General features: G+C 38.6%; 1 protein-coding gene across 3 annotated transcripts in view; it reads left to right on the top strand.

Moving 5' to 3' along the window:
* Positions 1–443: 443 nt before the first annotated feature.
* Positions 444–12,461, top strand: part of Rab11fip2 (RAB11 family interacting protein 2) — a 38,124-nt gene continuing 26,106 nt past the window's right edge. Inside the window, exons 1-4 of one of the 3 annotated variants that reach the window (XM_015997198.3) lie at positions 444–852; positions 5,923–6,365; positions 7,166–7,634; positions 12,242–12,283. In XM_015997198.3, coding sequence (XP_015852684.1) covers positions 500–852; positions 5,923–6,365; positions 7,166–7,634; positions 12,242–12,283 — 1,307 coding nt within the window. In that variant the 5' untranslated portion in view covers positions 444–499. The remainder of the gene's footprint in view (positions 853–5,922; positions 6,366–7,165; positions 7,635–12,241; positions 12,284–12,461) is intronic. The other 2 variants (XM_076563407.1, XM_006978463.4) reach the window with 2 other exon arrangements.

Below are 12,461 nucleotides of genomic sequence, written 5' to 3'. Positions count from 1 at the left end.
GCCCAGGCCTACGCCACTCTCGGGGGAGGAGCCGAGGCGAGGCTGCGCGGGCGGAGGGAGCCAGGCCCCGCGGGCCGCCGACGGTTCGTATCAGCCGGGTCGGAGGAGGAGCCGGGCCGCACGGGGCGGAGGCCGGGCCGCAGGGGCGCTGGCCCGGGGACGGTGCGACGCGAGGCGTCCGGTTGCGCGCGGAGGCCTGGACTGCGCGGCCAGGTGATGTGGACCCCTGTGCTTCTGCAGAAGAAAGGGACCCCCGCAGCAGCGGCGGCGGCGGCCCCGGCCGTCCGTACCAGTTATTTTGACATTAGCCCTTAGGGACCCCACTTCCCCGGCTCGCTCAAGTGCCCTTAAGGATGCAGTGATCAGGGAATAGGGCTCTCCCTGCGGGAGGGGCACTGCCTGCGCTTCCGAACTCTGTGCAGAGGAAAAAAAGAAAAAAAAAAAAAAAAAAAGAAAGAAACAACAAAACCCGAAAAACGTAACAAAACAAAATCCCAGAATGATGTTGTCCGAGCAAGCCCAAAAGTGGTTTCCAACCCACGTGCAGGTCACAGTGCTCCAAGCTAAAGATCTGAAGCCAAAAGGCAAAAGTGGCACCAATGACACCTACACCATAATTCAGTTGGGCAAAGAAAAGTACTCTACATCTGTAGCAGAGAAAACACTGGAGCCTGTCTGGAAGGAGGAGGCCTCCTTTGAGCTGCCTGGGTTGCTCATGCAGGGCAATCCAGAGAAATACATTCTTTTTCTTATAGTGATGCACAGGTCCCTAGTGGGACTGGATAAGTTTTTAGGGCAGGTGGCAATCAATCTCAATGACATCTTTGAGGACAAACAAAGGAGGAAAACAGAGTAAGTTATATAATTTATTTTAAATATTGGGCGCTTAAATGTATATGGATTTGCTGTTCTTGAACATAATATATCTGAGGCATTGGCATTTGGGATTGAAATAAGACCCAGTTTTAAGCACTTCTGTTTGCATATGACTTTGAAGAAAAATAGCCTTTGCTATGAAATGATTTTTTAAAAATGAGTTATTAGTGATCCGTGGTTTTTCTCATTTCTGTGAGGTAAACAGCTCTTAAGCAGTGGAGTATACGGCAGCGGATTTTAAGATACTTTTTGTAAGAGGCCTAGGGCATGAACTAGAAAATCAGAAAATTAAATCTATGCATGTAATGGTTTACGTTTTCTGAGCACTGTTAAAAGATAAATTACCAATAAGGGCTGTCAAAAAGTAAATCACTGATTTGAGAACTCTGTATTTCAGCATTGTAAACAGTTGGCCTTTATTTTTGCTCCACCAGTTTTCAGGGTCAGTACTTCTTCATAGAGTAGAAAGTTGTTAAAAGAAAAAAAAAGTTTTGGAAGTCTGCACAAACATCTCCAGTCTTGAACCCACTGACATTTTCCCTTTGAATTTGCAGTATAGTGGAGCTATTGTTTACTGAAGAATCAGTTCACCAAAGCTGGTGTGTTCAGACCGAATTAACTACTGTAAGATTGGAGACAGTGATTAAAGTCTTGTGATGCAGTGATTTAATGACTTCTTCAATGAAAACATGGCTTTTGAAACAGAACGTTCAAGCCTGAGTTAGATATACTTAATTTAAGAAACCAAAATACAAATCAACACTAGGATATTATGCCCTAAGTCTAAACAAGTAGCGTGCTTGGCAAGGTGGGTCTCCTGCTCCATCCTTTAACTTAAGGTGCTTTTTTGTCCGAAGGCTCATTGAGATGCTGGAGTTTTATGAAAGGAGGGTGGATGGAAGTCATCAGAGGACTTCACTTTTCCCATTTTTTTTTCCTGGTCCTGATGCAGGTTTATCTACCCTCTAGAGCACTTTTTTACAGTGATAATTTTAAGTTCATGTTAATTTCTTACATTTTAAAAATAATGATCATTTTTTTCTTGTAAAACCTGCCAGCAAACTTCACTTAATAGGAATTGTTTTTGTTTTGTTTGAATCAAGTCTTTAAGATTTAGTGTATGTAAGATAAAATATTAGACATAAAAGAAGAACAAAACGTAAATATTCAATGAGGAGAGAAGAAAAAGTTTGAATTTTGTACTTAATGATTTTAAACTTTTTGATATTTACAAGTAGCATTTACTTTCTTCTGAAGGGTTCTTCATGGGATTTAAAATGAAAAATGGATAATAACCAAATAATTTGTCCCAAATTGTCAGTTTGGGGTGATTTAGTATATAACCTGTAAAGTGTTTTGACTGTGAGCTTTTAAGTATCTACAGCTTCAGATTTCTTACCTTGCTTTAAACAGTACTTTTAATATTAATGATAATATACTACAGACTTCTCAAATTTAAATTCTCCAAATTTAAGTAGGCCCAAGTGTGTATACAAAGATCCTGAGAACGAAATAGCCTTTTAAAATTTCTTGTTTTATTTCCATCTTTGGCAGCTTCGCAGTTACAATAAACTAGACCATGAACAATCTCTAATATCGTAGTCTGTCTATAAAACCAAGGAGAGCTTTTGGAGGGGAGATGCTTTGAAATGCTCTCAACAGAGCTTGTGATGTTACTGCATACAAAGGGATTTTCATATGGTATTAAACCCTTAATATTTTGTGTGGGTGACTAAATGGGAACTGTGTATTTGATGAGGTATCTTTATTGGTAATATTTCTAGATTTTTAATATATTTAATAGCTTCCTTTTCCAGCCCAGCTGCACATGTGGCACAGTAAGAGACAGATTTGAGCCACCAGTGTATTAAAAGAAAGGTATTTAATATTCTGCACATTGCTAAACCTTGTCAGCGTATTCCCAAGTGCTTTTTGGAAAAGTGGAATGAGTGGTGAAGGCTGCCAGCTGATTGAGATGTCCCATGGAACTGCTGGGTGTGACACTTTGTACTTTTTGACAGTGAAAAGACAAGTGTTTACATCTTGTCTTCCAGTTGTGTCATGAGAGGCAAAAAGTATCGTGCTCAAAATTATTATTTTAACTTAATTTTTAATATATATGTATTATTATATATATATTATATGTTAAGGAAGGGGAGTAGGGGGAAGGGCCTGAGCCAAATCCTTTGAGCAGACAGAGAACTTTCGAATTTGCCTTCTTTTAATAGGTGTCTGGGTTGGTTCTGGCATGAGATTTAAGGAAAAAACACAATGTTTAATAATAGAATGGGAAAATCATTGATGCTGTTATGAAATATCCATTGATTTTTTTTAATAACTCAAGTAGGTGATGTCCATTTTTTTTTCTTAATGCTCTCAAAATCAATAATAATCAGAGTATTTAGAACTAGGTGTGATTTGCACATACGTAGATTTTAGTGTGTGTGTGTGTGTGTGTGTGTGTGTGTGTGTGTGTGTGTGTGTGTGTATCTGCCTTGCACCTGCCTTCTGGCCTCTGGCCTCCTTATTGCCAGTCTTGTCCCATTTCTGACCACACAGTACCGATTGCTTGGGAATCATTCCCACATGTGTGGTAGTTTTGGACATGGACCTGTGCCCACTGAAAATTGAACAGAAGCCATATACCATTTCAACCCAGCACTCCAGAGGTGGAAAAGAATAGGCATTAATCCAGCAACTCCCAAGTTCTGTGTCTTCATTTGTCCCTTTGAAGCCTGGGAAAACAAACACTATTTCAGGATTCTTGAAGTTCTCATTAAGATCAGTTTCAAAACAGAATAGCTAAAGTTACTTGTCAGGCATCTCTTTAAATCAGTGTGTTTATCAGAGTTCTTTGCAGGGGTTTGTTTTGTTTTTGTTGTTTTGTTTTTATAGGGGGAGAAAGGAAAAAATCCATTGTATTTACATTTGTATTCAAATGCATTGTTGTTTTATTCTTTAAAGCTTGCATAGGTGTTTAGAGTTTCCTGCTACAACAAAAATGGTACAAGACATGCATGTTTGGGGTTGAATCTTGTTGATTTTATGAAGATGGTTCTAGAAATAAAAAGTAGAGTGAATTTTTAGTGTAAAGCAAGCTGTCTTCAAGAAGCTAGCACTCTTGGAGGAAAGACCCCGCCCCCATGCTTTCTGGTTAAATACAGTGTTCTGTAACGTGTGGCAGCCATGTGGTTAACCTTATTAACACATGCGCTTCATCAAATAAGGACTAGCTTGTATTTTCTGCAGATGTTTTTCATCAGCTTTAGATGTTTTCCTTATTGGCTTCTATCTGACTTGGGGAAATGGCTGCCATTCTTCTTGCCTCAGTTTCTGTATCACCGGAGTGAGAGTGTTAAAGTAGATAAATTAATTTGTTCTTATTTCAAAAACTCTGAATTTTGACCACCTTCCCCCTTCCTTTTTGGTGAGCATTGATACTGTCCTCGACTTGGGTTTCATCAAGTTGTTATAAACTCCACATACATGTTTTTGTTGCTTGTTTTTTGGGGGTGGGTGGGTGGGTAACGTTCTTATAAAGAGCATTCCCTCATTTTTCATATAGTCTGAGGTTTTAGAGTATTTCTCAGATATCATCCATCAGAAGCATTTCTCAGACCACTGAGAATGGCTCTCTTTTCCAAAACCCTAAGTTAATTCTGGAGTGTACAGCTTTGCCTCATTTGGAGGTGTTCTGAGAATTCATGTTCGTATTGTTTGGTGTCCTCCACCCTACAGTTCATTGCTGCCATTTCTTATTCCCAGTCCTGTTTAGATGTTATCATTGTATAACTTTTTCAGCTTCTTAGAGTAATGCATTCTATTATAAACTGTTCTGTTGTAAGAAACTGCTCGTTTTGGCATGTTTGGCAGTATGGTATGTCTTAATTGATTGAATCATTCCAGTCCATTAAGGAAGCACAGCACCATCATGGAGCTGATACAGGTTGTATGTTGGGATCTCTGTTCTGCCTGTGTGCCAGTCTTTGGCTTGATGTATACTAAATTCAGCTATCTTTTAGCTATCCTGTTGGCAAACAAGAAGAAAAAAGTAGTATAAAATTAGGTCAGAGTTGCTTCATAATAAAATTCATTGCATTTACTAGAGCTATATTTAAATAACAGCATGTCTTCAGAATGGGGCTCAGACTCTGTCGTTAAATGATGTGAAAACATTGGGGCAGCATACTGTAGGTTGAGGCTGTTCACCATGTAGAGTGACCACGAGTGACACTAACAACTGGGAAGATTCCTTAAGGATAAAAATACTGTAAACAAAATCAAAATAGGCTCTGCTTCTTATATAGTTCACTTCAAAATTGGCAGCTTGATGCAAAACGTTCCTGAAGGCTGGGGTCTGGCTTTGTTTCTATAGTCCTTTTTACTCCACAGAGTCAATAGCTTCTGGCAGGAAATACTTGATCTTTTTATTCTTTGAAAACTTCACAAGATTTATTGTTTATCACTTCTTACATTTTATTCATTTTTCATATTTTATGTAGGAAAAGTCTTAGATTCATTTTATATGAATATTGGAGTTTTAATGATTAGCACACTATGTACTATCCCCATTGTTAATAAAATTCTTTTACTATAAATCTATAAATTAGGATAGGGGTTAAGTATTTTATTTAAATGTCATCATTATTTGTCATTTTATGGTACTCAGAAATAATTGAAAGTGATGCATTATAAGTTCCTGGCTCGGTGTCTTTGAATGTTAAACATATCCTTAGGCCATTAGTAACACTTGTCCCATATGGAAACATAATTAGCTGTTGTTGATAAGAATTTTTGATGATGATTTTTGAATTATGAGGGGAAAGTTTATCTAAAACCCTTTACATACTCCAAAGATTCATTCCTTTGGTGTGTGTCACTCTACAGAATCTAGGACCAGTTTGTTTGTTTGATTTGTTTTCTTCTTAAACAATGAGTTAAACTAGAAATTTGTGGGTGGTCACTTTACTTAAAAAGCTACCTGGATATAACAAAGCTTGCTGTTACAATTATATGTTACAACCAACTTTTTCTCTTCTCTTGAAGGTGGTTTAGATTAGAATCCAAACAAGGAAAGAGAATCAAAAACAGGGGTGAGATAAAGGTCAATATTCAGTTTATGAGAAACAATATGACAGCAAGTATGTTTGACTTGTCAATGAAGGATAAGACAAGATCGCCTTTTGCAAAATTAAAAGATAAGATGAAAGGGAGAAAAAATGACGGGACATTTTCTGATACATCTTCTGCAATCATTCCAAGCACGCACATGCCCGATGCCAATACTGAATTTTCAAGCAGTGAAATACAGATGAAATCCAAACCAAAAAAGCCTTTTCTTTTGGGTCCTCAGCGGCTCTCTTCTGCCCATTCAATGTCTGATTTAACTGGGTCCCACTTACCTTCTGAAAAACTGAAGTCCAGTGCTGTAGGTCCAACACATCTTCTCAGTCGCCAGATAGATTCCTTTGGAATTGTTCCAGAAAGTGGTAAGTGGCACTCATTTCTGTTTATCCTCCCCTGTATTTTATGTATTTGTATTTATATTATAGGTGATAATGAAATGAATCCCAGTCTTCTCTCATGCCCCCCCCCCCCCCCCCCCCCGGTCATTTCTCCTTCTCAAAAGCTTGCAGCAGGGCTAGGATGTTAAAGTGCTTACCTTGAAAGCATGAGAACCTGAGTTCAGTCTCCAGAACCCACATTCAAAAAGCAAGGCAGGTGGTGGTGCAGCTTTAATCTTGTGTCTAAGAGGTGGAGACAGGTGGAGCCCTAGGGCTCTCAGGCCGGCCAACCTAGACTACTGGACACATTCCTTACCAGTGAGAGAGATCCTGTCTCAGAAGACAAGATGGGTGTGAAGAATGGCAGTAAAGGTTGACTTATGGCCTCCACAGACATCCACATGCACACCAAAAACCAAACCGTACCAACAGACCTGCAGCATATATCCCATCCCATCCAAGTGGTCCTAGAAAGTACGTCTATCTCCAGAGGAAAGTAAATTTGATTCTAGTCATGGAAAAGTTTTGACAGCAGGTCCTTTGGGTTGACCTTATACTTTTCTCGTGTGGTGGTTTCTAAGCCAGTAAGATATTAATTTTCTCACAATACACCATTCTTAGCACATCTACTTCATAATATCCCTCACCTAATTTTAAGATTGTTTTGATTATTTTGAGGGTTAATATCTTTAGCTAATTGCTCTCATTCTGAAGCAGCAGAATGTGTCAGATAGTGTAATAGCATATGTCATCCATCACCTACTAATGAAAAAAAATGTTTGTAGGAAGTCTCAAATCTCCACACAGAAGAACACTAAGCTTTGATACTTCTAAATTGAACCAACCTGGCAGCATTGTGGATGAAGGCGAACCCTCTTTTGGAAGACAGAGTGACCCATTTACAAATGTGACTGCTTCATTACCCCAAAAATTTGCAACACTGCCAAGGAAGAAGAATCCATTTGAAGAAAGCAGTGAGTCATGGGACAGCAGCATGAATTTATTTTCAAAACCAGTTGAAGTAAGGAAAGAAAATAAGAGAGAGAAAAGAGAGAAAGTGAGCCTCTTTGAAAGAGTGACCGGGAAGAAAGATAGCAGACGATCTGAGAAGCTTAACAATGGGGGATCTGATAGCCCCTGTGACTTGAAATCACCTAGTGCGTTTAATGAAAATCGGCAGGACTATTTTGATTATGAGTCAACCAATCCGTTTACAGCAAAATTCAGGGCTTCAACTATAATGTCATCTTCAAGGTAAGCTCACCAAGGAGGAGTGTGTACCATTTGGGGAACCTTGTACTTGAAAGCAATAAATATTTTTTTTAGATGCATGAATATTTTATATTCATTTTATTTTTTTAACTTAATTTTTATCTAACAATTCATCATAGACCTAAACATTGTTGCTTGCATGTGTCCTTGGAATTGGATGTTTTGCCTTGGAAGGACAAAGGCTTCTTCCTCTTATCCTAGTCTTCTCCTACCTATGGGAGCCTGGAAGCCACCATAGATAGTTCTTGGAGAAAACAGCAAGACTTTTGATGAGACCCAGTGAGAGTGAATAAACCATGGGTATGAATTCAATCCGGAGATGTGTTTCTAGGTACTTCCCAGGGAGTAAATCATAGGCTGCCTGGAGAAGGTTAGTGGGCCAATAGCAGTCAACATGCTGTTCTTTAGCAAACACTGGCTGGAGTATTAATATTGTCGTAATAGATGTTAACTGTCCCTATGAAATGGCTGATCAGAAATAGCTTTTATTCATGAATGTTTTCTGGACTCTGGTGACCCTTGTGGGTACTGTGAATACACTAACCAGAGCCTTGGCATGACAAGTAGCCATAGGTATAATCAGCTGATAAATATTAAAGTTTGAATGTCCTGGGTCTTTCCATATGTACTGCTGCTTACTCCACTGCATCTTAAAGTCATGGGTTCTGCAGATATGAGTGATGGAGGGTCTGATTAAGGAACCTCAAGCAAAGAGGAAGATGGCCTTGAAACTTTTAAGTAATTGTGGAAGAGCGTAGTAGAGGCAGAGTGTTTGCTACATAATGGAAGCTTTTCCTCCAGGTGTAACATGTAGTAAATATATAGGCCTGAGTGAGAGTCCTTGCTTTGTAGTACTATGACGTCTGTAGATATCAGCATCTACATCTTTTGAGGCAAAGAGAAAAATACTTTGTAGGATTCAATGAGGGTAAATAATGCATAAATTACATAAGTACAAAGCCAGGCACCAAATAGAGAACCAATAGATGGTCACTGCTTCAGCCTGAGCATCCTTAATTTGAAACCTGATCCACTGTTATGTAGAAATATGGCATCAGTATTAATGTTTTCATCATGGATGGAACTCTTAAATTTCAGATTTGGAACATTTCAGATTTGGGCTTTTTGTATGTAAAGTCTATGTAGATTCTAAAATCTCCCCAAACCAAACTCTAAAGCATGTTGGGTCCCAGAAGTTTTCAGTAAGGGGCAGGTGACCTCTATCTCGTTTGATGTATTGTCTGTATTATTTTCTTTAAGATTAGTACTTTTGTTCTGTTCCACTATAAACAGAAGATGGAGCATCATCAGCCAAGTTCAGAGGGAAGTGCTCATTTTTTTTTGTTAGTTTGTTTTATTTTAATTTATTAGATGGGGATTTGCTATGATTTTAGAAAAAAATTTCATTCTTTATGTTTATAGACTATACTTCAGAGAAACAGTTTTTTGTTTTGTGGTATTAGTAGTCCATTGCAGAGTTCAGTGTGGATGTCCTGCTCTAACGTGCTGATATTAGTGTAGTCTCCTTCATTTTTCATCAAATCCTAAATACAGGCGTAAATAGGAGTATGCCCTACCCACTTTCTGAACATTTTTAATTTTTGAAGGGATTATTGAATACAATTGTTCAAAATAATTTAGAGATTGGCTAATCCAGGTAATTTTAGAGTCAGTGAAAAGCAAGAAAAGGGGACCTAGTTGGAAAATAATATTTAAAAATTATGCTATCATATGAAAAAAGTAAGTATCCTCAAGTCTTTCATGCCTTGGGCTGCCATGGACTTTAATAGGGAAGATGGTCTTCAGTAGATTTCAGCTTCCTATTGCTCTACTTTAATATTAACAGTACTTTTATCAAAATTAGGGCTGTATTATACATTCTGTGATTGCAACTATATAAGAGTAGATTTTTTTCTTTCTTTAAATTAAGACATTTTTCTTTGTGTTTATGAGGCTATAGGTATGAGGACAAAATTACATTCCTGGAAGTTTGTTTTTCTGTGTCACAAGCCGTCTTTCTGGTAAATTAAAACATTTGTAGTTCATGGGTGGCTCCAGTTAAAGTGCAAACAGTTGGATAGAAATGGACTGAATAAAAAGGCTGCAGTTCCGAGGTCCCAGCCAGCAGTTTTAGCGTGGGTGGAATTTGAGAGGATATTGCCGGCATAGTGTCTAGAATTCCTCTCCTCCAGTATCATCCCTCAGCTGGATCAAACAACATCCAGACCAGGGCTTTTGAAGACAGTATGTTAAGTAAGACTTACTTAGAGATCTCCTGGACTTTTGTGACCCATAATTTTGAGATTACTGAGTCAATTGAAAGCACAATGAATTGTCATAAAACTGGTGTGTGAACTGACATGCCTAGGATTGCAGGAGCATTGGAACTATATCAATGTCCTCTAAGTGATTAAGCATGTGACTAGACCTAGAGAATTTTCTTTATGTCCTTCCATCTCAGTAACTAAGAACATAATATTTAGAAGTTAAAGTTTTTAGTTTTTGTGTATGTTACATCTGCCTGAGGAAAAACCACATTGGAAACCACAAACTCCACTTCATTTTGTGTCTTGAAATTGTTCCTATAGCCTTGTGGAAATCTGATGAGGAAATTAGTCAGGCTGCATGCTGATCTGATTCAGCATAGTGCAAGGTTCCTCCCTGATTTTCACTCTTTCAGTGTTCTTCCTAGTGACTTCCTCTGGTTCTTTGAAGCCTTAACCACACTGCTAGAAGGAAATAGTGGCTTCCAGAGCTCAGAGTTTTCTGATACAGTCTAACCTTCTGAAGGAGTAGCTTAGTCACTTTTCCTTCCACTGTCATGAGTAATTGAAGGGCAGGGCCTGCATTTCATTCATCTTTTTTACCTTAATCTCCAGTCCACAGTAGAGATTTTGAACATAGAGCAAAACAGGTACTAGAAATGTTCTTTTCATTCTGACTGTCTCCTGCTTCCAGTGCAGAGTGAGCTGTGGAGATCTTTCTAATAGACTGAAAATGGATCCAAGAAGGTTGATATATACATATTTTACATAAACACTATTTAAAATCTAAGAGAGTAAGCAGGTGTGTCAACAAACACCTGGTAGCCTAGCACTAGGGAGGTTGAGGCATCCTGGGCAACTCAATGAAATTTTATTTCATAATTGAAAAGTTTAAATAAATGAGCAAAGATGTAGCTTTTCATTGGTAAGAGCATTTGCCTGGTGTGTACGAGGTCCTGGGTTAAGTCCACAGCATTAATTTAAGAAGCTGAGATTTACACTAATATTTAAGATTTATGACATGAGCAGACATTTCTAGTGTATATATGGTAGGTAGGCTAGGTTATCAACTGCAGTAACTCCAGATCTCAATGACTTTCTGTAGGACATTCTTAGGAGAATGGAATAAATAAGTGCTCCATGGGGTCTCTCAGCCCCTACAAAGTTTCTCTGGAGCTAGGCTTCTTCCTTCTTGTAATGCCACCATTGTTTTTTCCCTTCAAGCATCAGTGAGGCACACAGTGAGAGGTGGGGATCATCCGTCATAGTATGTTGTCATGAGCTAGGACTGGAGTCATGAGTCTGCATATGGCCCTTTGTCCAGAGTTTAGTCAGGTCCCATCCATACAGCACACTGTTAAGAAATTGGGTTTAGCTATATGCCCAGAGGAAAATGGAGTTGGTTTAGTATATAGCATAGTGTAGGTGAAAGGCACCAGTTCATTTTCCACTGAGATTCTAGATGCCATCTAGCACTTAGAATCGGTCAATCTTCCACTGCTCATGAGCATGAAATTATAGTTAGAATTCGTGTCACTTTTAGAAAAATGTCAGATGGTATTGTTTGTGCTTCAGAATTGTTCCTCTTGCCTTTTATTGGCAAAACTCCGAGGAAAGTATTGATAAATTTTTGTATCAACAGATTTAAATACGAATTTGTGTTATGTCTTCTTAATTGTAAAGCAGTGCTTTTTGTATCAGCAAAAACATCATTTTTACAAAAGCAGATATCCCTTCAGAGTTAGGATTTTTTAAAGGTTGTTTACATAATTGTTTTTTAAATTATAAATAATTTAAATTATTTAGATTATAAATGATCAGAAGAGTGGAAATGGGCAGATATGTTCACCCAATCAATGTTGTTTTTCAGACCTAGTCTCACTGTGTATTACAGGATGGGCTGGATTTGAGCTCCTCTTTCTTCAACCTTCCAAGCATTGAGATTGAACCTGAGTGCTTCCATAGCCACAGTTTGTTGTGTTTTCTACGGTCGAGCATGTAATTGTTCTGACTCTGTACAGAGGTGGTATGAGAGTTGCATAGCACATCAGCTTCCCTCTCTGCAGTTTTCTGCTTGCCCCCATTGTCGATTCCTCACCTAGACTAGGAACTGACCAAAGAGGCCTTGTGATCACCTCTGCCTTGTTGACTGTTTCTGTAAATGACATTTTGTTGGATTACAACCATCTTCATCTTTGTGTGGATGTTTGGTGCAAGAATGAATGAGTTGAATAATATGTGTCAGAAACGTATGACCTGCAGAACCAATATTTATCCTTTGGCCTTTTTTTTTTTTTTTTTAACCTCCATGCTTTCACTATGCAGTCCATGCTGGCCTCAAGCACCTCTTCATTGTTGGAATTACAGGTATGCACTATCACACTGGACTTTATTCTTTGACCTTTTCCAGAAATAGTATGTTGACATCCATACTAGCTGAGTGGAGATCAGCCTGGATCCCAGAAGGGCAGGAGACCTGAAACAACCACTTGGACTTTGAAAGTCAGATGCTCCCAGAATTAAGTCGCTAAGATGTTCTCATGGA

This window comes from Peromyscus maniculatus, chromosome 1, assembly GCF_049852395.1.
Source record: "Peromyscus maniculatus bairdii isolate BWxNUB_F1_BW_parent chromosome 1, HU_Pman_BW_mat_3.1, whole genome shotgun sequence".
Lineage (NCBI taxonomy): Eukaryota > Metazoa > Chordata > Mammalia > Rodentia > Cricetidae > Peromyscus > Peromyscus maniculatus.
This window is presented reverse-complemented; position numbering and strand designations above follow the sequence as displayed.